Source organism: Phasianus colchicus, chromosome 2 (assembly GCF_987193195.1).
Source record: "Phasianus colchicus chromosome 2, bPhaCol1.hap1.1, whole genome shotgun sequence".
Classification (NCBI taxonomy): Eukaryota; Metazoa; Chordata; class Aves; order Galliformes; family Phasianidae; genus Phasianus; species Phasianus colchicus.
This window is the reverse complement of record NC_143437.1, coordinates 57780444-57808089: the sequence shown is the minus strand read 5'-3', so window position 1 is coordinate 57808089 and position 27646 is coordinate 57780444. Positions and strand designations below refer to the sequence as shown.

Sequence of the window (27646 nt, the reverse complement as noted above, 5' to 3'; positions counted from 1 at the left end):
GCAACACTTGTTAGATTACATCTGGTTTATTACCATCTACTAAAGCTGTACACCGAAAATAGAGACTTGACATTCTTGGCTTTGAAAGCTTCTTTAAGTAACCCTGTCCATAAGCCATCGCTATTGGTATTCCTGTAGAGGCAACATCTTGAGTAGCCCCTTCGGATATACTCTCTCACACTACAGTAAAACAGCACCTTCCTTCCTTCAAGAGTTACAGAAAATAATTAAAACACATCTGACTACAACCATAACTCAGCAGCAACTTGAGAAACAGCCATCCAAACAGCCTCATTTCTTCCAGAGACTGCGTACATTTGGCCATTTACATGACAGCTCTTAGAATTAAATTGCAGCCATACCTTGACTGATACTGGTCTCACTGTCAGTGAGCATCACACACGTGGTTAGAGTTAATAACCTGATAAACCAGACACACAAAGGCCATGAGGAAAGAAAAAAAAAAAAAAAAAAGGGAAGAGATTTGGCCTGGAGAGATGAAGCATGCTATTTAAATTCATGGTGCAAATCTGTGATACAAATAAGTATAATAGTCAGATCTCTGGAGTCTTTTCCCATGGACCATTGATCTTTCAAGATCAATATCTGCAAGGAGGATAAAAGGAAGCATGTTTGTTGTGTGTTTCTGACTCCAGCACTGTGGCTATAAATAGAGCAGCTCTCTCAAAACAGTGTTATCTTGTTGACAGAGGAGCTACAAAGTCAAGAATGATTCAAGCAGTAATTTTAAGTTTGTACAAAGGCTAACCAGATGTAAACAACTAAAAAATGCCTATGGATATCATGCACATTTTGAAAACTATTTACTGAGCAATCTTAAATATAAATACAGGACTTCCTAAGTCCTTTCCAATCTAAACAAACAATGAGAAAGATAAGGAGAAAGAAACAATGTGGTCTCCCGTCCCACTTTTAATCCTGAGAGCTGCACTACTGATGCTGGGGACTAGGCAATGCTTCAAAACCCAGAGCTTCCCTGTTCTTCTTCTCCTTTCAGGAAGCCAAGGCTTCAAGGTGCAAAGCCTTCTTAGCTGAATTAACCAAAAAAGCCTTAATCCAGCAGCTGTGACACCTGCCTGGCTGGAGCTCCCTGTTCTTGGTTGGGACACCAGTCTCAGGAATGACCTGGAGCCCTTCCCACAGCCACCTACCTAAAAGATCCTGATCCCTCACAGTTTCAAGGCAGAGCTACAGCCCAAAGACCAGGCATGAGGATAATGAAAGGCCTCAATTCCAAGGATTCTCTTCATTTTAATTGGTTTCAACCTAATCTTAAAGAAATTTCTTTCTGTCTCACTAGTCCTTTGCCAAGTATTGAGAGCTTTGCAGCTTTGAGCATATTTCAAAGTTATCTGTCAAAGAAGTATCAAATCGTAATGGATATGCCCATCAAAGCAGGGTGTTCCAAAGTAACTGTATTTTACATAAAGCCATGTAGCACTGACACTACCTAAGTTTAAAAAAAAAAAAAAAAAAAAAGTCTTCGATGCTTCATATGGTTCAACATGTACTAAAAAGATTCTTTCTACTACATTGAAAGATAAAACCTCCTGGCAAGCAGAAGTCCCTTTCTCCAGCTTTCATGAGCAGCAGGTAACCCTTTAGCAATACCTAATGAGATCCAAGTCTGGAAATTTGATGTCCAGAACAATGCACAGACATTCCTCACCCCTTTTAAAGTATCTTGTAACTTTTAAAAGGTACCACAAAAACTTCAGACAGAGCTTGAATTCTGCTTTTCTTGTAGCTCTTAAATCTTGTCATTCATTGCAACAACTGTATCCTTTCCTTTCTACCTTCTCTAATATTTATTCTTTCCATGACTGACTGCAAACTCTTCTGCAATTCAAATCCTAGCAGTTTTGGTGAACTGACACATTCCTTTTTTCACAACTGAAATGTTTTCTTATAACTATTTTGTGACCTTATGGGACATTCTGAATGTCAACTGCAATCAAACTTGCCCAAATCCCCTTTAAGCTCCAAAGCAAAGTAAAAAAATGAGGCAAAGTTCTGTTCTCCTTCCAAATAGCACATACGGTGACTGCAAAGACAGTGTAAAACACTGCTAACTTTCTCAGCGAGCTCAGCTCAGTTTGCTGAGCAAGGAGAATCAGGTCTTTTAGAGCTTCTTGTAGTACCATCATCTGAGGTGAAGACTTAGAGAGTTTTTTAAAAACCAAACAAATAAAATGCCCACAACCACTGGCATTTTAAACACCTCCATGAATAATAAAAGCAAAACAGGGCAAAGTTAGGGCTGCCAGATACAGGTCTAATATATATATTTTTATATATAAATATATATATATTAGATTCACAAATTACATATTATATACATATTATTATTACTATTCTGCTTTCAATCATATCCTTATTTACATAAGATTTTTACATGAGCCTTCACCTTCCTTTCCCAACCTGTAATTGCAGGAAATAGGAAATAAACTATGGCAGTGACCAAGAATATTACACTTAATATTTATTCCATTATACCAGAAATAGGTGATCCCAAATATGATGACAAAAGCTAATCCATCTGTAGCATACGTGTAGCACTTCTAAGAAGGTTAAAATATTTCATGGCACTTCCTTTAATAGGACATCTTGCTCCTACAGTCATTTAGACTCCATCTATTTTCTACTTGTGATTTGGTAAATTATAATTATAGTGAGCTGATATGCATACACACCCCATCTAAAATGGTGTTACAGATCACTGCCCTCTGTGTATATATACATGAGATAATTTATTAGCCAGAACACGTGGCTCTGGGCAGCCTGGTCTAGTGGTTAGTGACCCTGCCCACTACACATGGGTTGAAACTAGATGATCTTTGAAGTCCTTTTCAACCCAGGCCATTCTATGATTCTATGATTTGCAAAGTTACTTGATATAACAGACTAGATTGTTTAAGAATAAACATGATCTTTTTCCACTCTTCAAAAGAGAAGAACTAGAATTCAGGATCAACAACCACAGCCATGAAGCTTGTAACCCTCAAAACAATCTGGACTAGTTGCATTTCCTTGTTTTTGGGGTGCCTGCTGCATGCCAGTATCTGTGCTGTTAAAAATTCTAACTGCATGCTTTTAGCTTATTCTTCAGACATAAAATAAAGAAGCCTGCTTACTTCTTTTAGTAAAAGATGAGCCTCACGGTACCCAGTTTTGGAGTTTTAAGTAAAAAGGATCATGTATTAACAGACTTGCAAAATTATCACTATCAGCTTGACTGAAAAGTAGTATCAGAAGAAGTTTTTTTTGCTTTTACACCTGCTTTGACAAAATGAAGTAGACTATTGTCTCAGGTTCTGCCACTCTGAACCTCTTAACTCTCATAATACTTGAATTAAGACTCTGAAAGACTTTGAAAATGTAATCCTATTGTTGGCCCACACATAGTATTTTTTTTATTCGAAAGCATATATTTTATGAAGTACAATAACAATTGCTGGAAATCCAAATCTACCAGAGGAAAACAAGTAGATGAAGGCAGAGGGGTGACCACTACATATACAGTCACACCACTGGCACCATTTTAGAAGCACCTCAGCAACTCACGAGCACTTGCAGAGAAGCTGGAAATCATTACTGAAGCTTGAGTTCCACTGAACGAAAACAGAAGTCAGCCTCCAAACTGAACATTCAGTATACTTCCTTTTCACACAGTTCTTTGTTTAACACTCCAGTTGTAACCAAAAAATATTGCACATGGCTAGGAAAACAAGGAAAAGAAAAGTCTCACTTGAGTCTCCTCTGTCATATTTTTGGATCTTTTCCATGATGATTTATCTGCATTTCTCATTCCTTCTAAACGCCTTCTATGTCACCTGTTTCCATATGACATTTTTGTTACCTTCTGCAGTTTTAATTATTTTATTCTCTACAACTAATATAAATTAAAAATATATATGCAAAATATGCAAAGTATGTTCTCTATAATAACTCCCATGCTGCTTATTAGAAAAATATTCAAATACACTGTATATGTTCCTAAAGTGTCCTTTTTGTGTAACCTCCTGAGAATCACTGGAACTAATCTCACAAAGAAGAGAATAAAACCTGTGTGAGATTACTTTAGACTTTACAAATATCAAAGAGCACCAAGTAGAAAGTGAAATAGATATAGTATTTGTAATTCCATTACTGAGAGGCACAGAGAAGGAAGATTTAAATAATTTATTTTTCTTTTCACAGTGGAGAAAAAAAAAATAAGCATGTCAACAAAGCCTGATTTAAGCTATCATGGCAAATGTCACAGCCATCTAGTAAAGTACAGTCACAGCCTTGAAATGATACTGAGACACTTTTGTGCCTCTAAAAGCAATTAGCTCTCTAAAAGCACTAGCTCTTACCATGTTAAAAGACCTGCTAATTAGACCTATAACCCTGTTAGTTACTAATGTAAGGCCTACAGCACTATTCAGTAATTTTGTATGTGCTTGAAGGAAGTTGGCACACATTCATGTTAATTTATCACAGTGTAATCCTTAAATTCAGAATAAATTGTAAATGAATTTGTATGAGCATTCCTAAACAGCAGGCATGAAAATCCCTGCAAGAGTCTCAAGACATTTTGTAAGGGAACTGTTCTCATTAGCCAAACAAACCAACAAAGACCCACTAAGCAGAGCAATGCTTTTGCACAAGCTGGAAGAGACAGGAGACTGGGAAGCAGAGCTGGCTACAAAAAGAGCTGTGGAGAGAAGCACATTGATTCAATGGCCCAGTAAAGACAAATAATCTGGTGGTAGTTTTGGTTCAAGTATCAGGTATATGTTTGCAACAGTGACTCTGAGGCCAAAGGACAACAACTTCAGAAGCGGACACAGTGATGTCATCTGCTTCTTGGACAAAGAAAAGCTGCATACATCGCTGCATAAGGGAAATCTGCTCTGTGCCATGCTGAAAGAGAAAGCAGAGGATAATACCGGCTTGCCCTGATCCAGCTATGTCCTTCATACAGCCCCACCCCAAAAACCCACCACAGAAAGGAGACAGCAGAAAAATCCAGCCACCTCAGCAGAAGAAAAGAGATTGAAAGTGGCACACCCACACACAATTCTTACATTTTATCTTCAAGGGCAACTGCTAATGTCATGACTCTGTAGGACCTTTGCAACTTCTCCTTGCCTACTAAATCCTTTTTTCTAAACTAAGATTCCCAAAGAATATTTGATCCAGATAAATTATCAGCAGCTCTCTCTGTTACACACACTAATGAGCACTTCCAAAGGCTCAGTGTCCTATGACCCAGCAGGAACCCCACTAAATAAAACAAAACTACACTAATATATTCCCTCCCACCTCATATTTCTGGTAGTCTTTACATGCCAGTAGACAAATAAGGAAGCAGGAAGCTACTCAGAAGCACAGATTCTGTCCTACCTCTGCCTTTGCTATCATCCATGTTTCCCAAATACTGACAGAGAAGATATAAAAATGTTCATTTTTTCAACCAAGCTCCCTGCAAAGCTTTAGTGGTTCTTCTATGAATAAAAATGTCTTTTCAGTTCCAAGTATACAGATGTACAGCTACCAATTTGGATATACAAATGCTTTCATGAGCAAGTTTGGAAACTAGTGGTAGCCTTGTCATAAAAGTCTGGTCTGTAATTTAAGAGCTCCAGCTGCTCAGTTGTTTCACTCTCACAGCTTAGAAAAACTTTCCACAAGTGATGGAAACGTCTTCTAATCCAGTACAGAAATGACAGTGTAGAAGAAACGACAGGTTTTCCAGTGTCTGGTCCTTGAGGAACAATGGGAAGTAATTAGCTAGAGTAATTTATCTGTTCTCAGTTTGGGTCTCCTTTTCTAGGATCCTCAGCCACTTAATGACTACCTCAGTATCCACAGCTGTGCTGCCAACAAGGTGTGGGCATCAGAACTTGAACATAGTGACAGAACTTCCAGCGATAAGGAATGAAAAGAAGTTTCACTTTGTTCCAGGAGAGGAGAAAAACAATGAGAACATAACACAAAATAAGTGATAAAGAAACAAAAACCAAAAAGAAACAAACACTTGAAATGAAGAAAGAACAAACAGAAAGCATGCAGAGTAAATAACCAATTATTTAATAGAACTAAGTGTTCAAAATAAAAACCAAACCCTACAAAACAATCCCATATGTTAGCTGATCTAGTATTTTACTCATGTAATCTTTGCTTTTCTTGCTTCCTCCAACAGCATTACATTTTGTTTTTCTTTAATCTTAAATCTGATTCTTGTTTAGATCAGCAGACTTTTCCATGTGGGTACAGCAAGTTCACCAAAACTGAACACCACCACAGAAGACTGTTGTCACATTTTAAGAATGCAAGAGGAAACGGTCAGAACTAGACAGAAACAGAGGGCTGATAGTCACAGCATGCAAAGGTTGCTTGCTCTGCAGCTGAAAAAAAAAAACCAAAAAAAACCTGTTTTAAGAATTATAGAAACAACAACAAAAAAAAGCTGAAAAAAGAGCATTAAACTAAATTCATCAAAATGAAGACATAAAGAAAGCCGCAAGAATTCAGGGACTTAAGTAGTGCTATTAAAAAATAAAAATTTAAAAAAAAAAAAAAACAGTAATGTTTTAGATTCATAAATTACTGAAATGATAAGTCTTAATAAAAATTATATAGGAAAATTGCTTCTTTTTCCTTCCTAACACTCCTTTCTTTAGCAGCATCTTACAAACATGAGAAATAACAGTTTCTAAACCACCATACCTGTAGTTCATATGCTTTTTCAGCTGATATCATTCTCTATGTTATTGTTCTAAAAAGTTGCCAGTCTATTTCACAAGACGGCAATCAGTTATATAAAGCAACACTGTAACAAAGCATCAATCAGCCTTTTCAGAATGAGTGCATCACAGACATTAGCCATAACTCTCACCCTGCATAGCCCAACACAACACTGAAGTGTAAGGCCAATGGGCAGCAAAAAAAAAAAAAAATCTAAGTGAAAAAGGACATGGCACTCACTGTACTCTTTAAAATGTTCCCATGTAGTTAGAGGTTAAACCCCTGACTTCAACTTCAGACATAGTCCTTTGTGTAAACAGGGTAAAAATAACACTTATTCATAACACTAAGGAGCTATGATAATCGAACTTAGTAAAGGAAATTCTCAAATAAGTTGTAATCCATACGCCAATGCTTCTATAAACTCCTATTTTCTTTTGCCATATGTGCACACTGCGTGTAAAGAAGAACAAAAACAATGTTAAGTACTCTTGAGTGCTACTCAACTGTTAGTTACAGGACTAATTTCCCAATGCCAGACATCTGTAGTTCAAATTACGAAGCACATCTTCAACAAATAAATACCAGATGTTTTTATACCCGATCACGTGAACAGGAAAAAAAAAAACAAAAAAACAAAAAAACAAATTCAATGCATGCAGTATGAAGTCCTACGTGAAAACTCCATTCCAATTAATTTGAAAACATCTAATTATGTCAGTGGCAAAAGCTTGCAATTTAAGGGAGAGGGAAGGGAGGAAAGATAGCCAACTTGAATGAGCAGCCGAGAGCCTGGCTGAAGGCTCCCGTTACATTTTAGGTGGAAGCTTAGATTATAATACGCTATCTGAAAGGCTGGAAAGGACTGTCATGTAAAATTGCATACGTTGAATCAGTGTGTATTGTTCTGCCACACCTTGCCCTGTTTCTCACTGGTGTGGCCCTATGCAGAGGTGCTGATTGACAGTCTGGCTCCAGCTGTGTTTCACCCTAACTGCCAGCACCCAGCTCTCACCAGCTAAGTAGCTATAGCTCCCTTAGCACGCTCTTCAAAACTATACAACAGAAACTCAGTTTGTTCCTTATCTGTATTTCAGAGATTAAACACCTACATATATTTAAATTGAAACTTCTAGACAGAAATTATGGCAGTCCATATTGAGGTCTGTGTTTAATGAAATCTCTATCAAATAATTCTGCAAATGAACAGTAAGTCATAGTAAGTCAAGAAAACATACAAGTGAATGTGTACCTTACACTCACTAAGAGAGGATGACTAAACTTAAACAATCACTTTAAAAGTTCAAAAAACTAAATATTGTGATATCACTCTGATTTTAATAGCATATGTTTTCATAAGCTGTGTTCTGATTTGAAGTACAAAGTGCCAAATACCAGCTTCCATAGCATGAAGCTCATAAAGTTTATGGAAAATTTTATGAACACATCCTCCTGACAAGGAGAAAAAAGACCACATATCTATTTTTCTTGTTTTTACCTCAAAGAAGAACAAGTACCACAGTGCAAATATCCTTCTCTGAAAGAAAAAGGTAGGAAGAATTTGGGTCACTGGACAGCTGCTTTGACATTTTAATTAGTACATAATATTTAATGACATTTGTGTAATCTTTTATTATTTAATGCCTCTAGTCTCTTTTACCTTTAAAACATCACTGCAATGAAAAGTTAGGCTGTTTCTTATTGTAAACCAAATGCATGATTCTGACTACACATCAAAGCACTATCATAAATAAGAAGTATTTTGTGTGTACTATGAAACTAAGGTGATGTTTGTGGTGCAAAGTTCAGAGAAAAGAAAGGTGTGTTTAAACAAGGCATCAATTAGCAAGCTTTCACAAGCTTATCAGTCAACAACCAATTATAATTTAGAAGCTGCAATGTACCTCATTATAGTACACTGGAATCAAAGTTGGGCTTTTGTTTCTTTTTGTGAAGCATGCTGTGCTATGCAGTTAGTCATGGAGAGCTTGCTTTGCCTTCATTATGATTCCGAAATAAGGGTAAGTGCTCCACAGTATTCCTCACCAGAAAATGCCACTGGATCCCAAAGATCTCTTCTCACACTGCATGTCTTTTACAGCTAGAAGACATGCACACTACTGAATCACTGAATGGTATGAGTATGGACAAAATTAGCCAGAAATACCACCTACACTCAGAGTGGCTGCTAAAGGCCAAACTGTTCCTGAACTGGCTAAAAATCCATTAGTACAAAGCTAAGTCATCAAACACTTTTTAACAAACTTGAACCAATAGATTTATATTATATCAGACCAATCTCTTACAGAATGTAGTCATAGCCAGTACTGGGACTCATAAAAATGAATTATCTTGACAAATCACGGCTCCATAATAGTAACATTAAGCTGACACAGATGAAGATTGCTGCCAGTGGTGCTGTCAAACCTTTCCTCTCCTGTGGGCCCCCATTACTTTTGTTTTGTCAGCATCATCACTGCCATTGCTTGCTGAGCCAGGTGAAGAAGCCAATCTGTCTGAAAACAACACTTGAAAAAAAAAAAAATACTCGCAGAGGGATTCTTTTCTTTATGCAGCTCAGTCTAGTTCAAAGAGATCAGAAACGCCAATGACAGGACAAGAAAAATGTGTAGGTGAGAGGTGGAATCAAACTCCACTTGCAGTGATGTCCCCATTCCTTTGCAACCTCCATTCATCTTAGCCTAATTTGACCACAGCCTGTACCCACTGTCACTGCAAGTCAAAATTTCTGCTGGTTTGAGCTCTTGAAGGCTTCTGAAATGAAAAGAAAAAGTTTCAGGAAATAATGTGCACCTCTCCTCTGAGAGATGCTCTAGCTCTATCTCAACAGAACAAGAAGATATTCCTCAAGTCTACCTGAAATATGAGGACAATACAGCTAAGCCATCAGAACTATTTTAGTAGGACACAAATGCCCATCGTCCTCAAACACAGCTGATAGAAACAACTTTTCTCAAAAAACAATGCTATTACCAGTGTTCTCTTATCTAACTGTGGCAAAGAAAACCATGTGGTGAGGCTCTAGAAGCTATACAATGAATGTTGTTTGATCTATCATTCTCTTGGCAGTGGCCAAGAGAGAAACCACTTTCCATTTGCCTGTGGTAACCACAGCTTTGGTCTCCCTCTGTGACTGCCAAATGAGTAATGACTGTGTAGGTGACAGTGTTTACTAGTACTCCCTTGCTGTTTAGCAGCTGAGGCTTTCCGTTACTGCTCCAAGCTCCTTGCTTTGTATCTAGGATCACAGACTCATAACCATGTCTATAACCACAATCACTATATGACTATGTGGGAAATTACAAGCATAACAGAGCTTTCTGATCCATTTGTCCAGCTGAAATACAGTCTTGCACTCTCTCAAACAAGTCACAAATCTCCCCATTACCTCACAATATAGTATACTTCTGGACCTTGATGACATAATTTAATATAGGCAGAGAATTTCTAATAGAGGGAGCATTTCAATACTGGCCTCAAGTCCAACCAGCTATTGTTCTGACAGTGACACGGTAATCAGATAAAAACAAACAACAGATTAAAAATAGTAAAAAATAAACAATGTACTTTAAGTGTCATACACTAAATATTGACAAAACAATGCTCACCTATTCACTTCAGTATGTAAGTATTCCCCTGGTTTTCAAATAGGGAAATGAAGTCAAAGTATACGACTTCCCCAAGCCCAGGCAACAGCTGCCAGGGTGACTTTGGGACTGGAGGACAGGAAGAAGACTGGGATGCTGCAGGAAGAAGGGCAAGGAACAGCTTTACAGAACAAAGCTGTAACATGGAACAGATGATCACCAGGGAAGGTACAACCAAGTAACTGACTGTTTCTGTGCTCACTTTCATATTGTTGCGATAGAAGACAGTCAGCACAAAACAACCAAAGAGTAAGTGCACAGCTTCAGCTTTTGCTGATGTGTTAATTCATTACAATGTTTGGGATATCACCAAAACCACCTCCGAAAATGGTGGCTAAAATTGTACTTTATAAAATAGGTCAAGTCAGTTTGATTTTTACACATCCAAATACTTTAAAGTAGAAAAAAAACTTTTCTTCCCTTTTGGCTAGAAATATTTAAATTCCCTGCCTGTTTACATGATTATTTTGAGTTCAAGATTCCAAGGCAGAGATAGATTCACTGAAAAACAAGCAGTCCTCACAAAGCAGCCCACTGTCACACTGAAAATACTCAAGACTTACTAATGTGGTATTTTTCATCCCTAGTCGTGTTCATTTACTGAGGAGTACAAAGTGACAATCAGTGACCCATACAAAACAGGAATCCGCAATACAGCTCACAGGAGTAACTTCTCTGTATCAGTAACTGGAATTATGGCCTCAGTTCAGCTGTAGTATTCTGATTTGTAGAAGAAAAAAAAATGGAAGCAGATACTGAGTAACTCTAGTAAAAAAGAGCAACTATAGAGCTGGGCACTCGCATTGCAGACGTCACTGAAGCATGTACCAACAGCCTTTAAAACCACGCCACTCTCAGCTTTATCCTCTGTGGTGACAGCTATGAAACGAATGTATCAGCAGTAACAACTGATTATTAACACGTTTTAACTGAGTGCCAATAATAGCAGGTGGAAAAGGCCATTAGTCTTTTTCAAGACCAAATTCATCAGCTCTGCTCTTCAAAAAAAAAAAAAAAGAAGAAGTCAGAGAAACAAAAAATAAGTATTAATTTGATGCCACATTTAGAATTAATGTTGAAGTTCAGATTTACAAGGCTCCCACTGTACTCTGCTCAGCAGGTCAGTTGCATTCTAGCTCTGCACAAGGTTGACATGCTTAGAACAGCACATCTAGCAATGTCTTGTATTATGCTCTTTATCATCTAGATTTGTGCACACTTGAGAAAGTCCTTAATTAAAATGCTCAAAAGGCTCTTATGTTTCACATTCCTTATAGCTAGACAAGCATGTCATCTCATTCACTGTACGTTGTTAAAATAAAAAAGAAAACCAGTGCACAGAGAGCCCTGATTTTCCTCTGTTATGCTATGCAGTTCCACTGATTCAGCACAGATACTCTCATTGAGACCTACTTAAGGGCCTGACTGAGAGTAAAACTGAATAGGCTACTTTCACTGATAGCAAAGAGCGTTAAATCCAATCTGCATCCATGACGCAGAATGATCTAGGTCAATTAGTGAACTGAGCTTATTGAAATAATGTTGTTTTATAACACTGACAGATGATAAATGGACATCTAAGTGCAAGAACCAGTGACCATGTCTATACAGCAAGGACTGCCCTGATGAAGAGCTCAGGCAGAGCAGAAAGGAAATGCAACTCGAAGAGAGTTCCAACAGGGTGCTTAAAAAAACAAGTGTGCCTGCAGTTTATACAGCCGAATGAGGGGCAAACTAGCAGCACAAAAGTGATTTTAGTTGTGCGGGTGATCACTCATGAGACTGACATGAAGTATTCCAAGTAATTCAGGCTCAGAGGCAAAGGCAAAGCAGAATAATAGGACACGAGTAAAGAAGGATGCTGAAAATTGGAGGAACAGAAGAAAAGAGTCACACACACACACACTTAAAAAAAAAAAAAAAAAAAAAAAAAAACATTTTTAGGCTGAAGGAACATAGAGAATAAAAAACAATTATTCATTCAAGTTACCAAAATAAAATTGTGCAGCAGCTCAACAATAGGCTAACTGACAGTAGGAGGTCTTCATTGGAAAAACACAGCAAACACCAAAGGCAGAAGCCAGCTAAATTCAAAGACAAAATTAGGTGCTAAATGGGGAAGGGGAAACCAGAGAAGGTAAGAATTTGGAATCAGGGAAGCTGGAAATAGTGGGCTACTGCATTGTGCTTTCTGTAGATCAAGTTACTGGGATTAATACACTGGTAACTAAGCAACATGTTAGGGGTCTGCAGTACACTACATATTTGTACACATGTATAGCACAAAAGACACAAAAGCTATTCTAACTAAAACTTAGCACACAGTTGCCTATTAGGTCTATTCTAGTATGCTGACAGGTATTCATACAACAAACATTCAAATTAGCAGGCAAATTCAAGGCAGGAAAGATCTGCGTTCATGTAGACTTAAACTCAGCAGAAAAAAAATTGCTATGATTTTATGAAGACAGCTGTAATACGATGGATCTTTGCTCTGCATAAGCAAAGCAACACAAGGCAGGTAGTGTGCTAAGCCACCCATACTGGTGACATGGCAGACAGGTTACAAGGGGTAGGAACAACAAATGCTGAGATGATATATATGGAATATCCAAAATCTGTGCTGTACGAACAGATTGCAAAAGAAAGTGCAGAAGGCTCCATCACAACACGTCAGTTATTGCTTGCATACTTAGTATTACATGCATCTCTCACCATGCTTTAGTTCTTTGTACTGGATTTCAACTCCAAGAGCAAGCCATGGGTGGGAAAAGAGAAGGAAAGAAATGAGAGCTTTTCTCTCTAAAGGAATGAGAATGGAAATTGCCCTTCACAGAAGTGATGAATTCCTGTTCACTACTAGATTTCTTCTTAGGTTGATCCACTCTGTTCCACTGCCACGCATTGCCCAGCTTCTACTGACATCTCCCAAATTCACATGGGTTCAGCAGTAAAGCAGGAGAGTGAATCTCAGGGACCTGCTAGCTGGCAGGTGTCATTTGACAGAGGAGATCTGAGGAGGTGGCAAACTTCTCTTTTACAGTAGCTAAGGGTTACAGCACTCTTTCCAGAACTGGTCTGGGTTTTAGTTCCATCTAAAGGAAACTGAGCTTGTTGTTCTCATTTTGCAAGTGAGTGTCAGCAAACCAAATGCTATATTTAAATACAGCAAATAAGTGAGTGTGTGCATAAGTACGTTGCCTCTGGGGAAGAAGAGCTATGTTCTAGTCTTTACAAAGCACTGATGTCCTTAACAAGTCACTAACAATATAAAGAAAGACACACAGGACCTTTGGGAGTACATGATGTTAAAATGGCACTAGCTTGCAAAGCTGCGAAACTCAAATTGGTCTTCTGCAGTAATTTTATGAAGTGGCAACAAATGCTGGCTGCTGGTGAGAAAGCACAGGGACTCTTTGGAAGCATACAGGGAGGCTGTGACTCACATGACAGTTTGGTGCAGAAAAGGAGATAATGCAGAACTGCAACCTACAAGATATGACAAAGATGGGAGAGAAAAGCAAAGCAAACTCCCAGTGACCATCACATTTAAACACATTTAACTGTAACTCATTTTGCCTTCTTAGGTTGGGCTCTTGAAGATGCACTGCAGCAGAAATTTATTTTCCTTGCACATTGGTATGTATACATTTAGTTCCACATGCATCTAGTTGCTTGCAGTTTTGTTATATCTTATTTCCCATCTGTTGGATGCTCCAGACTAGGCCTTATAACCAGATAGTCACTTAAACGATATTTTTGCTTGCATATATACACTGATTCTTGAACAAAAATAGTCCTGCAGAGTACTGTCTGGATTCAGTTGCCTAAGGATAAGCACACGCAGCCCTATGAAAAGACTGTTATTATCTGAAACGTCTTCATGTAGCTGGCAAATATGACATAGGATCTGCAGCTTTCTGCCACAGTAGATGAGGCAAAAACCCTAGCAAGGAACCTAAGTGGCAGTGGATGTCTATGCTTTGGCAAATGAACTTCATGTTTCACATGAGGCTGACATGCCTACATGGTCCAAAAAAGCCACCGAAACAGTCACGGGTTACAAGTTACTTGATGTACTCTTCTTTTCTACAGTTCATTTAACACCAAGAAGTTCCATGGGAAAATCAAGAAAAATGACCTGTGGGTAGACATCACAATGAAAAGGAGGTAACACAAATATGTGAGCAGCAAGGCAGCCAATAAATATAGGGATAGTGGATCTAATAGCTTAAAGCTGAGAAGTGAGAAAACGGAAGCATCATGGAAGGATACTACCAGGTAACATACTTCTGTGATTTCACTAAAGAAATTCCTAGTTAAATACTTGTGTACAATACAGAAGTGACCCATACTCAATATATAAAACGTAAGATATTCTTTTAACCATTGCTTTGACATAAACTGAAAAGTAAAGTTATATTTCAAAGTCAGCTTTGATGCTATTCTGTGCATCAACACTGCCAAGGCAATATTGCTGAATTGTCACACTTCGAAGTGAACACATGGAGGTTTTTCTAGATTTTAGCTTGATGAGCCAATGATAAGGCAAGCCTTTCCCAAAGGCAGAACTTCACAGGCTCACTGTGCCTTTAAAGGGCCAAACCAGAACAGTGAAGTGATCAATTAGATCGGTGAAACTCTGCAGACTCATCTAGCAAAACTCCCCATGTCTGAAGACAAAAACAAATGGTTTGGAAGCACAGCCCTTTCCTAAGATGCGCTTTATGTGGAGCACAGCCAACACATCACTTTATCCAGGATGCACACGTGCCACACTTTTCCAACATTCAGAAAACAATACAATCTCCAATATTAATTGTTTTGAATGTCCTTGAAAATAAGAATTCAACATAGCTTGGCCGTTTGTCTTTCCAAAAGGAAAGACAAATGTTGCTTCATTACAACACAAACGTGGAAATCCCCTGCCCTGCACAGCTCTAACTCACACATTTCTACCTTATGATTAAGAAGATCGTATCTCACATTTATTCCCCTGCACACTCTTCCTTCATAACACCATGTGTACTGCCCAACCAGAATAATTTGTGCACGATCACTGCACAGCGCAGTCTGACAGTGCCCTTCCACATGCAGTTAAGACAACAGTAGGAGCTACAGCACAGTTGAAGGTAGCATCACTGGAGAGTCTCAGAAAGAACAGGGGCCCTCCTGCACCGCTCAAACACTAGGAAGGCTGCACTTCTCGACTTCATTCTTGTTCTTGGAACTCACGACATGACATACCATGGTGCATCAGTTATCTTTACTGCATGGCAACATACTTCCGTTTATCTATCTTTTTTTAATGAGATTATACTCTCTTTGGTCAGAAGCACTCATTATGCGCATATGTAAGCAGTGTGTCAGCGTCAATACCATCCCAGTTTCAATTGGCTTTCCCGCATTAATAAAAAGTCCCATCTTTATCAATGGGACCTTTGTTGCCTGTTTCAGCAAGGAAGGGACGGGACTGAACGGGCCGTAGGGACAAAGCACGCCAAAAAAAGCCTCTGGTTAGTGCTATGGGGCAATTGTATTTGTGTCGGCGCTAAACATGCCGCAAGGCGCGGGGAGACGCTCAGCCTTCATGGAGGCTGCCTCCTTTACCCATTTTCAATTCTGTATTTAAAGCAAAACGACAAATGCTATGAAAAGTTTATCTCGTCCCTACGTGCAACTTGCTCCAATCGACAACATAAAAAGAAAAAAAAAAAAAATTAAAAAAAATAACCAAACGGAAAAGAAAAAATAAGAAAAAAAAAAAAGCCACGATGATAAGTCAAAGCACAAAGCCTGACCCCCACCTGATGGCGCAGGGTCGGGCCGCACAGCGGGCACAGCCCAACGTTAACAACCGCGGGTTGCTCGGGCAGCAAGCAGGAGCGTCTGTCCCTTGACGACAGCCGGCACCTGCACGCCAAAAGCCCCGCGCAGCGTTAGGAGGGAGAGCGGAGGGAAAAAGGGAGAAGCACGGCGGAAAAGACGCCGGGCCGAGACGGACGCGCTCGGCCGCCCAGCGCAGCCCCTGCCGGGTTAGCTCCGCTCGGGCCCCGCCGCGGGCCGCACCTGCCCGGCCGCACTCACCCGCCGGTGCCGCCGCTGGGGTGGTAGGCGGTGAGCACCACGCCGCGGGAGCCGGACAGCCAGCTCATGGTGCGCGCCGCCGCATCCCTTCCGCGGACGCCGAGACGGAGCGAGGCGGCCCGGCCGCGGCTCGGCGCGGCACAGCCTCCCGCCGGAGCGCAGCGCAGCGGGGCAGGCTCGGTGACGGCAGCGCGGCCCGCCGGGACCGTGCCCCTCCCGCTCCTCCTCCTCCTCCCGCCGCCACCTCGGGAACCGGGTGCCCGGCAGCACCAGCGGGAGGTCACGGCGGCCGCTTCCGGCTGCGGAGCTCTGCGGCTGCCCGCGGCCCGCTCCTGCCGCCTCGCGCCGGCCTCGGGCTGCAGCTGGCGTGGAAGCGCTGCGAAGGAGGCAGTCAAACGTTACCGCGCTTTGAGCGCCGCGTAACGGGGCGGGACCGTCGCTGCTGCCTGCGGACGCGGCTTGGGGATGACTTTGATAATAAAAACCGGGGTTGTTCTCAGTTTCTGGTGCTGCTGTGCACGCTGCCCGTAAAAATGAATCGCAGCAGATCGTTCCACGCTTGCTTTCACTTCTACTTGAAACGGATTTTATTTAAATTATAATCTAGCATTATAAAAATTCCAGCGAGCAGCAGGGTCAGACGAGGACACCGGGAGCTGGGCTTCCTCATCGCTGCCGTGTTCTGACTGCAGCCACTTTTGCCATAAGGAAATGGATTGGCTTCAACGTTAACATAACCATCACATTTCTTTTTCTCTTTCAAAGAAAAAAAAAATCATGCCACTGTTTCACTTGCAATGAAACATCTGAAAAATTCAGCACTGAGTGTCCTGGTACGTTCCAAGGTCTGAATCCTCATTTATCTAAACCACTGTACCCTTAAATAGGAGCACAGAGATTCCAGCCTGTGCTCTAAGGAGCAGCTGAAGGAACTGGGATTATTCAGTCTGGAGGAGGCTCAGGGGAGACCTTATTGCTCTCTACAACTACCTGAAAGGAGGTCTTACTGAAGTGCATGCTGGCCTCTCTTCCCAGGTAATGGTGATAGGACAAGAGATTATGGCTTTAAATTGTAGCAGGGGAACTTTAAGTTGGATATTAGGAAAAAATTATTCTCAGAAAGAGTAGCAATGCATTCAAAACAAGCTGCCCAGGTAGGTAGTGGAGTCACTGTCCCTGGAGGTCTTCAAGAAACATCTACATGTAGCACTTAACAGCATGGTTAGTGCACATGGCATTGATGTGTTGACAATTGGACTCAGTGTTAGAAGTCTTTTGCAACCTTAATGATTCCATGATTCAGTGGAGCACTGCTCCCCATGGTCAACTGACCAGAACTGCCCTCAGGCAGAGCTGGGCAAATGTGTTCTTCAGAGCCCACCATGCACTCGGAGCTGGGAGCTATTGGCTTTGCAGAGTTCATGGGTGATGTCTGGGCATAACTGGACTTTGTCATTGACTTAAGTAGATAACTTTATCCAGGTTTCTTCTTAAAGAAGTGTGGCCTTGTACAAAACACCAAGCAGGCTGTCCTTTACTGCTTTGAAAAGGGTCATGTCACCATGAAGTTTCAAGCCACTCCTGAGGGGCCCATTCCCTTCCTCCACCACTGAAGGTCAAGTTCAGCCTGTGCTTTAGGTAAGTGAAAACAACTGGGGGCAAAGGTGTGTTTAGCAAAGCCTGGCTCTTCCATGTCTTATGGAGACTGCTTTATCTGCAAGCAACTTGTTAGGTTTTTTGGACTTTTTGTACACAAATTGACTTTTTTTTTTTTCCAATTTTGGGGCTGTGGCAGGATCCCCTTATATCCCAGCGCACAGCTACAGTGCATCATCTCTCAGGCCATGTCTGAAAGGCAGAAATTGATTCTTCACACACAAACACATGCAACACTCAACTGTTTGCACTGATCGTTTTAGAAGTACATCAGCATGAGATGAGAAAGCACCCTATTAATATATGTCACTACACCTATTTACTGTTGCCTTTGGCTCTTTATTTAAATGCATATGTGTTTAACTGTTGAACAGCTTATGCGGAATACAGAATTATTTTTTTAAGGACCCAACCTTTTTCATTTAAATTGAAACAAGAAAACTAAAAATGTAAATTAAATGAAATTGCCTTAGGACCTGGCAGTTTCTTAAATTTTCAGCTAACTGGCTGCATGCCACATACTCTACTTGACTGTAAAACTACCTTCAAAGAAGAGATTAAGGAAGAAAGAAAGAAAGAAAAGTGAAATATCTGAAGCATTCTGTGCTTAACGAGTTCTTGCCAAAGCACTATGCCAAACAATATATATTAGGTGCCATAAGAGCAAAAATATAAAGTGCTTTTTTCTTTGATAAGCATCTTAAAACATGTCATAATTAGGGCACAACACATGGTATGCCCTCTGTAAAGAAAGAATGCAGAAGCACAGTGTAGCCAGTGTGGTGTCAGAAGGGGCTGGTCAAAGAAAACTTTACTGCAAATGGAAAGTGGGAAAAATGCTGCCAAGTGACAGATGAAGAATGGCAAAATCTAGAATGAGCACATACTTATCAACTGGAGAGTAAGGAAGTCTTTTTAAGCATATCACAATGTTGATGGTGAAAAGAAAGGACATAGAAAGAAAGAAATTCTAAGACTAAATGAGAATAGAAATTAAATTACTGATAACTCAGAAACACTAGAGATACTAATTGTCAATCTTCAATCTGCCTTTAGCATGACACACTTCAAATGTGCTGAACATGAAATAGTTCCTGCAAATTTAGGAGCTTAGTTCTAGGCACACTTTTTTCCTTTACTCTGCCAGACAGCTTGATTGGTTCAGACTCCTTCCTGCTATGACAACAGAACTCCAGTCTGGTTTATTTTTCTTTGCAGAAATGATTCTGGAGGCAGCTAGATAACCTAGACCTACAGATGTTTTATTTCCATACACTGACAGGAATATCCTCACATTTTCACTAGTCCGTCCTTTGCCTAAAAAAACTTACAGTCAGTAATTACTGAGTTTGTAGTTACTAGTCTTGTTCTTAACATGGTGTGAGTATAGCAATGTGAAAAGTAAGGTTTCTTGTTATCAGCTAGGTAAGAAGGCACTGTCAGGGGCACATAACTTTATGTGGTAGAAAAAAGATATCACTGAGGGGGGTAATTACTAATCATATTGTCTTGCTGCTGAACCAAACAAGACTCCTTCAAAGAGTTTAAATATTTAGATTAAGATGTCATGCAATGTCCTTCCACTTAATGTAATCAGTCACCAGGGCCAAGCAGATCATGCAGGAAACATATGCTTAGTGGGTTTTTTTATAAAGCGATTACTAAAAAGAAAATGTCTCAGAAAATGTCTAATTTGTCACAGTTTTTACAGAATCTCAAAATGTCTTAAGTTGGAAGGAACCTTAAAGCCCACACAGTCCCAGTGTGCCATGGGCAGGGCTGCCCCCCACTAGCTCAGGCTGCCCAGTACCCATCCAACCTGGCCTTGAGTACCTCCAGGGATGAGGCACCACAGCTTCTTCGAGCGGCCTGTGCCAATGTCTCACCACCCTCCAAATAAAGAATTTCCTCTTAACAACTAATCCAAATCTCTCCTCTTTTAACTTAAAACCATTATCCCTTGTCCTATCACTATCTACCCATGTAAAAAATCAGTCTCCCTCCTGATTATAATTTTGTATCAAGTACTGGAAGGACTTAACATGCAGTTGTTTAACATCTGCTTTTGAATTCTCACTGCAAACACTTTTTTTTTCCCCCTCAAAAAACAACACTGATTTCTTTTTATTTCCAGGTGATGGTCTGTTTTTCACATTGATGTTTCTGATTATACATCAGTTATCAGCAGGTAGAAATGCAATCTATTAAGAAGCACTGGTTTGAGGAAATTGTAGATGATAACCTTACAATTTCAAATTCACAGACCAATTTCAATGGCCCTACATGGATTTATTTCCCACTGAGTTCCAGAGTTCTCCTTGGAAGCAACACCAGAGTGTTCAGACAACAAATGCAGGGCTGCAGTGAACGGACAACTGTCCTCCAGGACTTGCAAAGTAGATTTGCAATGACCTGGTGCAGTACATAATGCTAATCCCTGGCATTACTTACTGTAAAATTTGTTCAGATAGATTTTAAACGAAACAGAAAAATGCTCAGCCAGCTCACGGCATTTCCATTGTCCAAAATATGTTTTCAGGGCTCCAGCTAGCAGCCAGAGATGGCAAGAAAAAGAAAGAACAGAAAGTTTTTTGTACGCTGGAAGATGATGTCAAACACTTGCTAAGCTTCATACTTGATGTGCTCCACTACATGAAGACCCACACGTTTGAGTAGTGTTCTGCAGCCATTAATGAATGATGTTAGTAGCAGTATGGGAAAGAATATACAGTATAGGAAAGAATATTACATGTGCAGAGTATGATTTTTCCTGCTTAAATCTTGATGACTACATCCATGCAAGTGATTTTAGGCTCTGCTCAAAGGCTGTCAAACATGCACTTTTAGCTGATAAAACCATCTGGCTTATGTTATCCATTCCCTTTAGAACATAAAGATGAATCATGCTCTAGAACTGTCTGCTCCTTTCCACAGACTAAGAAGATAAACTAGATGTATGTCACATGCAGGTGTCCACATCTGTCAGATAAGCTCTATCTTTAATTTTATTATGCTGCCTGTGAAAATACATAACATGCAACATTCAGTTAAAATGCGCACCATATGGCAAATAAAATGTGGAGTGTTCAGTGCTTTGGAATGTACGGTACTAGTATGTAAAAGGTATTTTAGATCAGCTTAAGTACCCCTGAATACCAAACATAGGGATGAAGTCGCACACTTGTATGCTGAAAGCAAATTCGCATACAGAAAGCTGGTAATACTCTTGCTAGCCAGCACATAAGGGACTTTTCTTACAGCCTGATCCTTCAAGCTATTATGTATGGATCCTGTATTCAAATTTTAATGGGATCTTTTATGGACAAATATGTCAATTTCTACCAGAACACTGCTTGATAAATGGAGGACTTATTCTGTAAGCAACACGGAATTGTCACAGAAGTGACTGCAAGGACATAACCATAGGGAGGAGAAATAACCCCTCCTACAAGTAGTGCCGGTCTTCCCCCTCACCACCCTTCACACATAGATCTGAGCTGCTGACTTGTTCCAAGCCTTAGCAAAAAGAAGAAAAAAAAAGAAGAGGGAGCACTTCTCACCTTCCTTTCTTTCCTTACAAGTTACTCTAAAATGTATCTGGTGCACTCTGGTGGCTGCTTTGGTAATTCTTTATCTGAGGAGTGCAAAAGGTGAAATAGTAATTACTGAGGCAATTTTTGAGATTATCCAAAGCCTGATGAGCACATGAGTTCATTGCAGTTTATTCAGTTTGATTATTCTCAAATGAAACCCCCTGAAGAAATTCAGGTCACACCCACCACAGCCCATCTGCTTACCTTGCAGGAATGACAGGGTGTTTTGATTGTATGAAGTTCTCTTCTCACCTGCTTTAATGTTTTTGCTCGTGGTCAGACAGCTGCTTCATTTTACCCAGAAGTATATCAGTTTTAGTAGTGATAACTTATCCACGTTCATTTACTATGTGACCTTGCACAGTCCTCGTCCATGCTTGCCTCCCTTTCTTTGTCCACATAATGAGGTTAACAATATCAAGCTCTCTGTGAAAATTATTCACCATACGGTGAATCACATTAAGAAGTACTATAAGTACAGTATATTACTTCCTATTGCTTTATTATGATGATTTTCTTATGGCATATCATTTAATGGGGATAAATGGCATAATGGCATGGTTTTCTGTATCCAGGAGCACAGAAAACAAATGATAAACCTTGTATACTTTGCAGCACCTCTACATGAGGTATAGGACTGTGTGGGAAAACCTAATACTACGCCTGCAGTTTCACACCACTTTTGGAAAGTTAGCATTAACTGGGGAGGGGTGGTGGAGGGGAGATAGAGGTGGTAAAGGTTTTTTCACTGACAACTCTAATTCCTCCTTTCTTTTGAGCTAGTTTTGATACAATTCTAGTTTTTTATACTATTACTTCACACGCCTCTAATTGTGAAAAGACTGTATTTTTAAAATAGATTTGTCTTAGTCCTTCTTAATCCTCTCACAGTGTCTTGGAAGTAGATATAATGTCCTACTGTATGAGAATGAAATAAATATAGAACTCCAGAGCATGGCATCCAGTGTTCCTGATCGATCCTCTTACGTTTACATGAAGCAGCTCTATAACTTTTCAAGAAGTTTTTCTGGGTTAAATACACTACATGCTCACTATTCTGCCAGAGATCTTTCATTATCCTGACCATCTTTATTTTATTTACATCTGTTCCAATTCAAATCAATCTTCCCTGAGCACTATCACAAACACTTTGTTGTGGTGAAAATTTGCTCTTCTCGTGGCTGTGACACTCGTGCTTACATTTCTCCTATCACTGCTTTCAACACAGCTGTGAATGATGCAGTTTGAACAGTTTGCACGTCAAAGCATGCATAGAAAGCTCATTCTGAAAGGTCTCGTTAGGGATACTTGCTAACCTTTTGTTGTCATGAGGTTACTGTCATATGAATGCCAGAAATCCTGATTTTATTCTCTTGGACAGCATGACATTAAACCTACTGGGGACAGAGGAGTAGAGAAACTTCTCATAACCCACAACTCCAACTCTCTTGTTCTTGCAGTCAAGTTCAGACTGTTATATCCTGCACTTCAGTGTAATTGAACAGACAAACTGACCAGCCCACAAGCTTCACCAAGTGAAACAGAGATGGTGGCAGCAAGTGAAAGCCACATCCTGAAAACAAAACCTGTAAACCGCAGAATGATTTGCTGTGTTAAAACCCAGGCTGTGCCTCACTCAGCATCATAGTCTGTGTCAGTTACTTCCCTGAACCACTTCAGGCCACAGTGCAGTGTGGGCTTGGACAGTTTCTTCACCCTACATCTGGCTGAGAAACTGAAGCCAAGTTCTCTCATGCACATGTCCTCTACGTCAGCCTGCTTTTTGACTCCATGCTCTTCCTCTCATTATCCTCCTAATTTTGCTGCTGTCTGCAGAATTCATCACAGCTGAATCTGCAGCACAGAAACATCTGGTGAAGCAAAACATACAACAGCAGTGCCAGAGAAGTTTTTTTTTATTCTGTTTAGTCAGAAAAGCTCATGAAAATGAAAAAAAAAAAAAGAAAAAGAAAAAGAAAATAAACCAGAGCTGCCCAGAAATGTGGCTGCTAGCTGACAACAAACCCTTCAGAACAGCGCCTGAGTCATCAGCTGCTTAAAAGAAAAGCTTACTCTGCAAAGGCTTTTAAACTAGAGGGTGCCCAGTAAAATGCCAAGCTAACCCAGAGCAAAGTATTTTTAGTTCTTTCTTATGGAAAAAAAATACTCATTTTGCATCATTCCTTTTGCACCCAAAACAATTAATCACAATTTTTAAAACCCTTCCCTCTCCCTTGTTTTAGACAGTGAAATCAAATTCAGCCACACTATCTATGGAATAATGCAAGCAGTGTATTATTTTTACTACTCTGAATTCAAAACAGTCTTCTGAATGCAACATGAATTTAAAAAATGGTTTACATCAACTCAGAACTGCATTTTCCAGAAATTTAACTAAATTTAAAAAGGGCACCACACTTCAGCTATATATGAAGTCCTAACTACATTTTGAGAAATATGACATTAATGGGACACCTCTTAAAATTGTACCTGTAAGAGTCATAGATAGAACCAGAAGGGAGTAAGAATATACCCCATATTCATATTCTTGCTTGCTGCTGCTTTCTTTTTTTCTTTTTCTTTTTTTTTTTTTTTTTTTATTTCCCCTTTTTAAGTCAGCTTCCCAGGCTTGTTTCTGTTATTTTTATGACAGCTTTTGCACAAACCATCTTTAACAGCAACACATAGCACTTTTGATTTTGAATTATAGGAGAGGACATCTGTGTTTAGAAATTACTTTCCTTTTCCAATAGCTTTGTTGTAACAAGGACTGGCCAAATTTTGAACAAAGAAATTTGCAAACATAAACTGTAAGAATAAAAGTGATTATTTGTTTCTGATCTTTTCCTGATGCTTTTTGTTTGTCCTTGATAAGTATTCAAAACATAACTTCCATGCAGAACAAATACAAAGAAAATTGATGTAAACATGTGAACACCTGTGCAAGAAATTTTAACAAGAAATAAATGATTGAGAGCTTATTTGGTTCTTTGTGATTGAAAGCAGTCCATGCAAAAGCTGAAAAAAATATCAGTCATAAAGAAAGAAAAATAAAAACTCAAAGCAATGTTATAGCTATACCTATGCATACGTACCAAGCAATAACTTTACAGTTCATAAGTATTTTTAGGCTGATGCATAACCACATGTGTGTCACAAGTCATTTTACTTGTCATCACATCCATAGCCTCTACGACCACAGTCCTCAAAGAGTACATTTGTGACATTCACCGATGACTAAGTTTAGGAAATCATTTGTTGTGGCTAATCTTCTCACACCTGTCTGCAGAGACTATGACAGACAGAGCTTTACCGTGAAGCTTGGATGAAACTGCAGAAACACAAGGCAAGAATACGCTACCAGCACTGTGTACGTTGGAAGCTGTTGTTACAGAAGCCTAACCTTGAAAGTTTGTCTATGGCAGGATATAACGTGTAGTTTCTGCAGGAAAAACATAACATTTACAGTTCACTTGGAAAACATTCACAGAAAGTGGTATTTGTGTAATAGCAGTCAGATTTACTGTGATTTTAATCAATACAGTATCTTGCTATTTAATAACTCTCATAATATACAGTAGTGTTCAACATATGTCTGCCAAAAAAAAAAAAAAAAAAAAAAAGCATCCAACCACAAACAAAACCAAACCAGCAGAGCACAGCATGCCAGGGGTGTGTGCTGCCTGTCAGGGGATACACCACAAAGCCAGCACAGGGGAACACATACCTGGGGCATGGCTGTCACCAGAGCATGGGGCTCAACCTCCAGGCACCCACACTGCTGATGGATGCTTGGCAGATTAACAGTGCCTGGTAAGAGTAAGTTGGCTGCAAAAACACCTTTGCTTTTATCTGTTTCAAGACTTTTTTTTTTTTTTTTTTCCCCTACAATCTTTGAAATTGTATTTTAGCAAGTAAGCATTTTCAATAATTTTAGGGGGTTGGGGGATTCATGAATTCTCGACAAAAAGAGATTCGTCCTGTATGTGAGCATGCATGTGACAATGACATTCGGCAGAATGTGTTACTTACAGAGATACTTCCCATGCCCTCAGCCCTGCTGCTCTTGAGGGAAGTTAGCAATTTCATTTAGTAATGTTTGGGAACGTTTTACAGAAGCACACGTGGGGACGGTCACCTGCAGGAGCGTCTCTCTAGTTGCCACCTGCTGGCTGACGTGCAAAGTTCCCACACCATGGGTGTATCTCTGCTCCACGACAGTCTGCAAGTTGCTCAGAATTGTAATAGCAGCACTAACAAGTATCACAAAATTGCATTCATGTCAGCTTAGCAGATTGGAGTAATCAGGTAATACTCATCAGTACTCATATTGTTTGTGTTTTGCATCTCTCTGTGCTGTTGCATATCATCTAGATTTAAGCGGACAAGGTACAAGGGTAAAGAATTAATCAGAAACATGGCAAAAACAGCACACGTGACAGACAAACAAGCAAGGCTCACATACTGTCCAAATGTTTTCTCTCAGCTGATGACTGTACGTGCAGACATATAATCATCTGCTGTAGGTGAGTCTCATCCTCCCCCTGGCATTATCTGCTGCAACATTTGTTCAGGAAGACTTTAAGCTGGCTCCCAACAGGACCTCAGTGCCCTTCCTTCATCCTCTCAAGAGCAGCACTGGCTGCACTGGAGCTGGATGGCCCTCCATATCTTCAGGCTTGTGAATTCTTATCTGGGGACAGAATTCACATTTGTGGGATTAATTACTTTCTTTCTTTGAGTCTATAAAACATTTGTCATGTTTAAACTGTCTTTTCCTTGTTTATTGGGGATAACTTTAGGACAATCAAACAATTTCCAAATTTGCTTTTGACTTTTTTTTGTTGTTAGACCTCCATTTTATTTAAATATCATTCTTCACATTATACAGATATTTTACAAAACAGTGATATGATCAAATTTGGGACCTTTCTTTCCCCTGGGTAAAATGAAACAGGGGGGAGGAAGGAACAGAATGTGAAAATCTGTAAGGATTTATTTGCTGTTCTGCCCCGATGCCTTCACTGAAATGACAGGATTAGCAAGGGTTGGATCCCTCTCATCTTCATGCTCAGAAAGAAATCTCCTACTCAGATTCATCATAGCAGTACCCAACTTTGGAGCACTTCCCAAAGGTATTACTGAAAGATGCTTTCTCACTGGGTCCTTCTATACTTTAACTATGCTAGTTTTACTCTTCCAGAACTGGTAAAGAAAAAAAAAAAAAAAAAAACAGGCCCTAGTGTAGATGAAGTTTTATCAGTATAAAAGTATTTATAACTAATTTAATGCCCATATAGGTATTCAGGTACCAATCCAAAATGATGTTCTACTGTGTTTGCAGTAGAGCTTCAACTAATACAGCTATTGTAAATTAAAAAAAAAAAAAAAAAAAAAAAAAAAAAATCACATTTCTCACTGATTTAGGCTGGTTTTCAAGAGCACAGAAGCCCAGAAATTATTCACAGAATTTCTGAAAATTACTCTTCAGCCACTGAACCTTCAGATATGCATCACTTTTAGTTTTACCAAAGGGTCAGCCCGGAGGCCACATGTCTATACACTACTTCTGGACTCCTGATCAGTTCTTCAAATGTGTGTCACCATGAATAAAAAGTTAAGGGGAAAAAGCTGCACATCTGCCAAAATCATTCTTTTGGTTTTTCTTTTCCTGGTATTTTCTTCTCTCCAATCGCTCTGGGGCATCACTAAAAATACAAAATTGCTACACAAGATTATTGTTGCTTGTGAACAGATTTCAAGCTGAAGATTATTTCCTTTTCATAGACCCAGTTTGAGAGCAATCTATTTGTGGAAACATCGGGTTCTGCAATATAATCTATGCAAAGTGCATTTCATTACAGTAATCCCAGGAAGATGCTCTCA

The 27646-nt window shown here is 39.7% G+C and overlaps 1 protein-coding gene across 2 annotated transcripts in view; it reads right to left on the bottom strand.

The window, feature by feature from the left end:
* Positions 1–27646, bottom strand: part of ARHGAP18 (Rho GTPase activating protein 18) — an 85517-nt gene that overhangs the window by 43996 nt on the left and 13875 nt on the right. The window contains exon 1 of one of the 2 annotated variants that reach the window (XM_031610412.2): positions 16512–16952. The exons of the other annotated variant lie outside the window; for it this stretch is intronic. Within the exon in view, the coding sequence (XP_031466272.1) occupies positions 16512–16579 (68 nt within the window). The 5' untranslated portion in view covers positions 16580–16952. Of the gene's footprint in view, positions 1–16511; positions 16953–27646 lie in introns of those variants that run through there. 2 annotated transcript variants of the gene reach the window in all.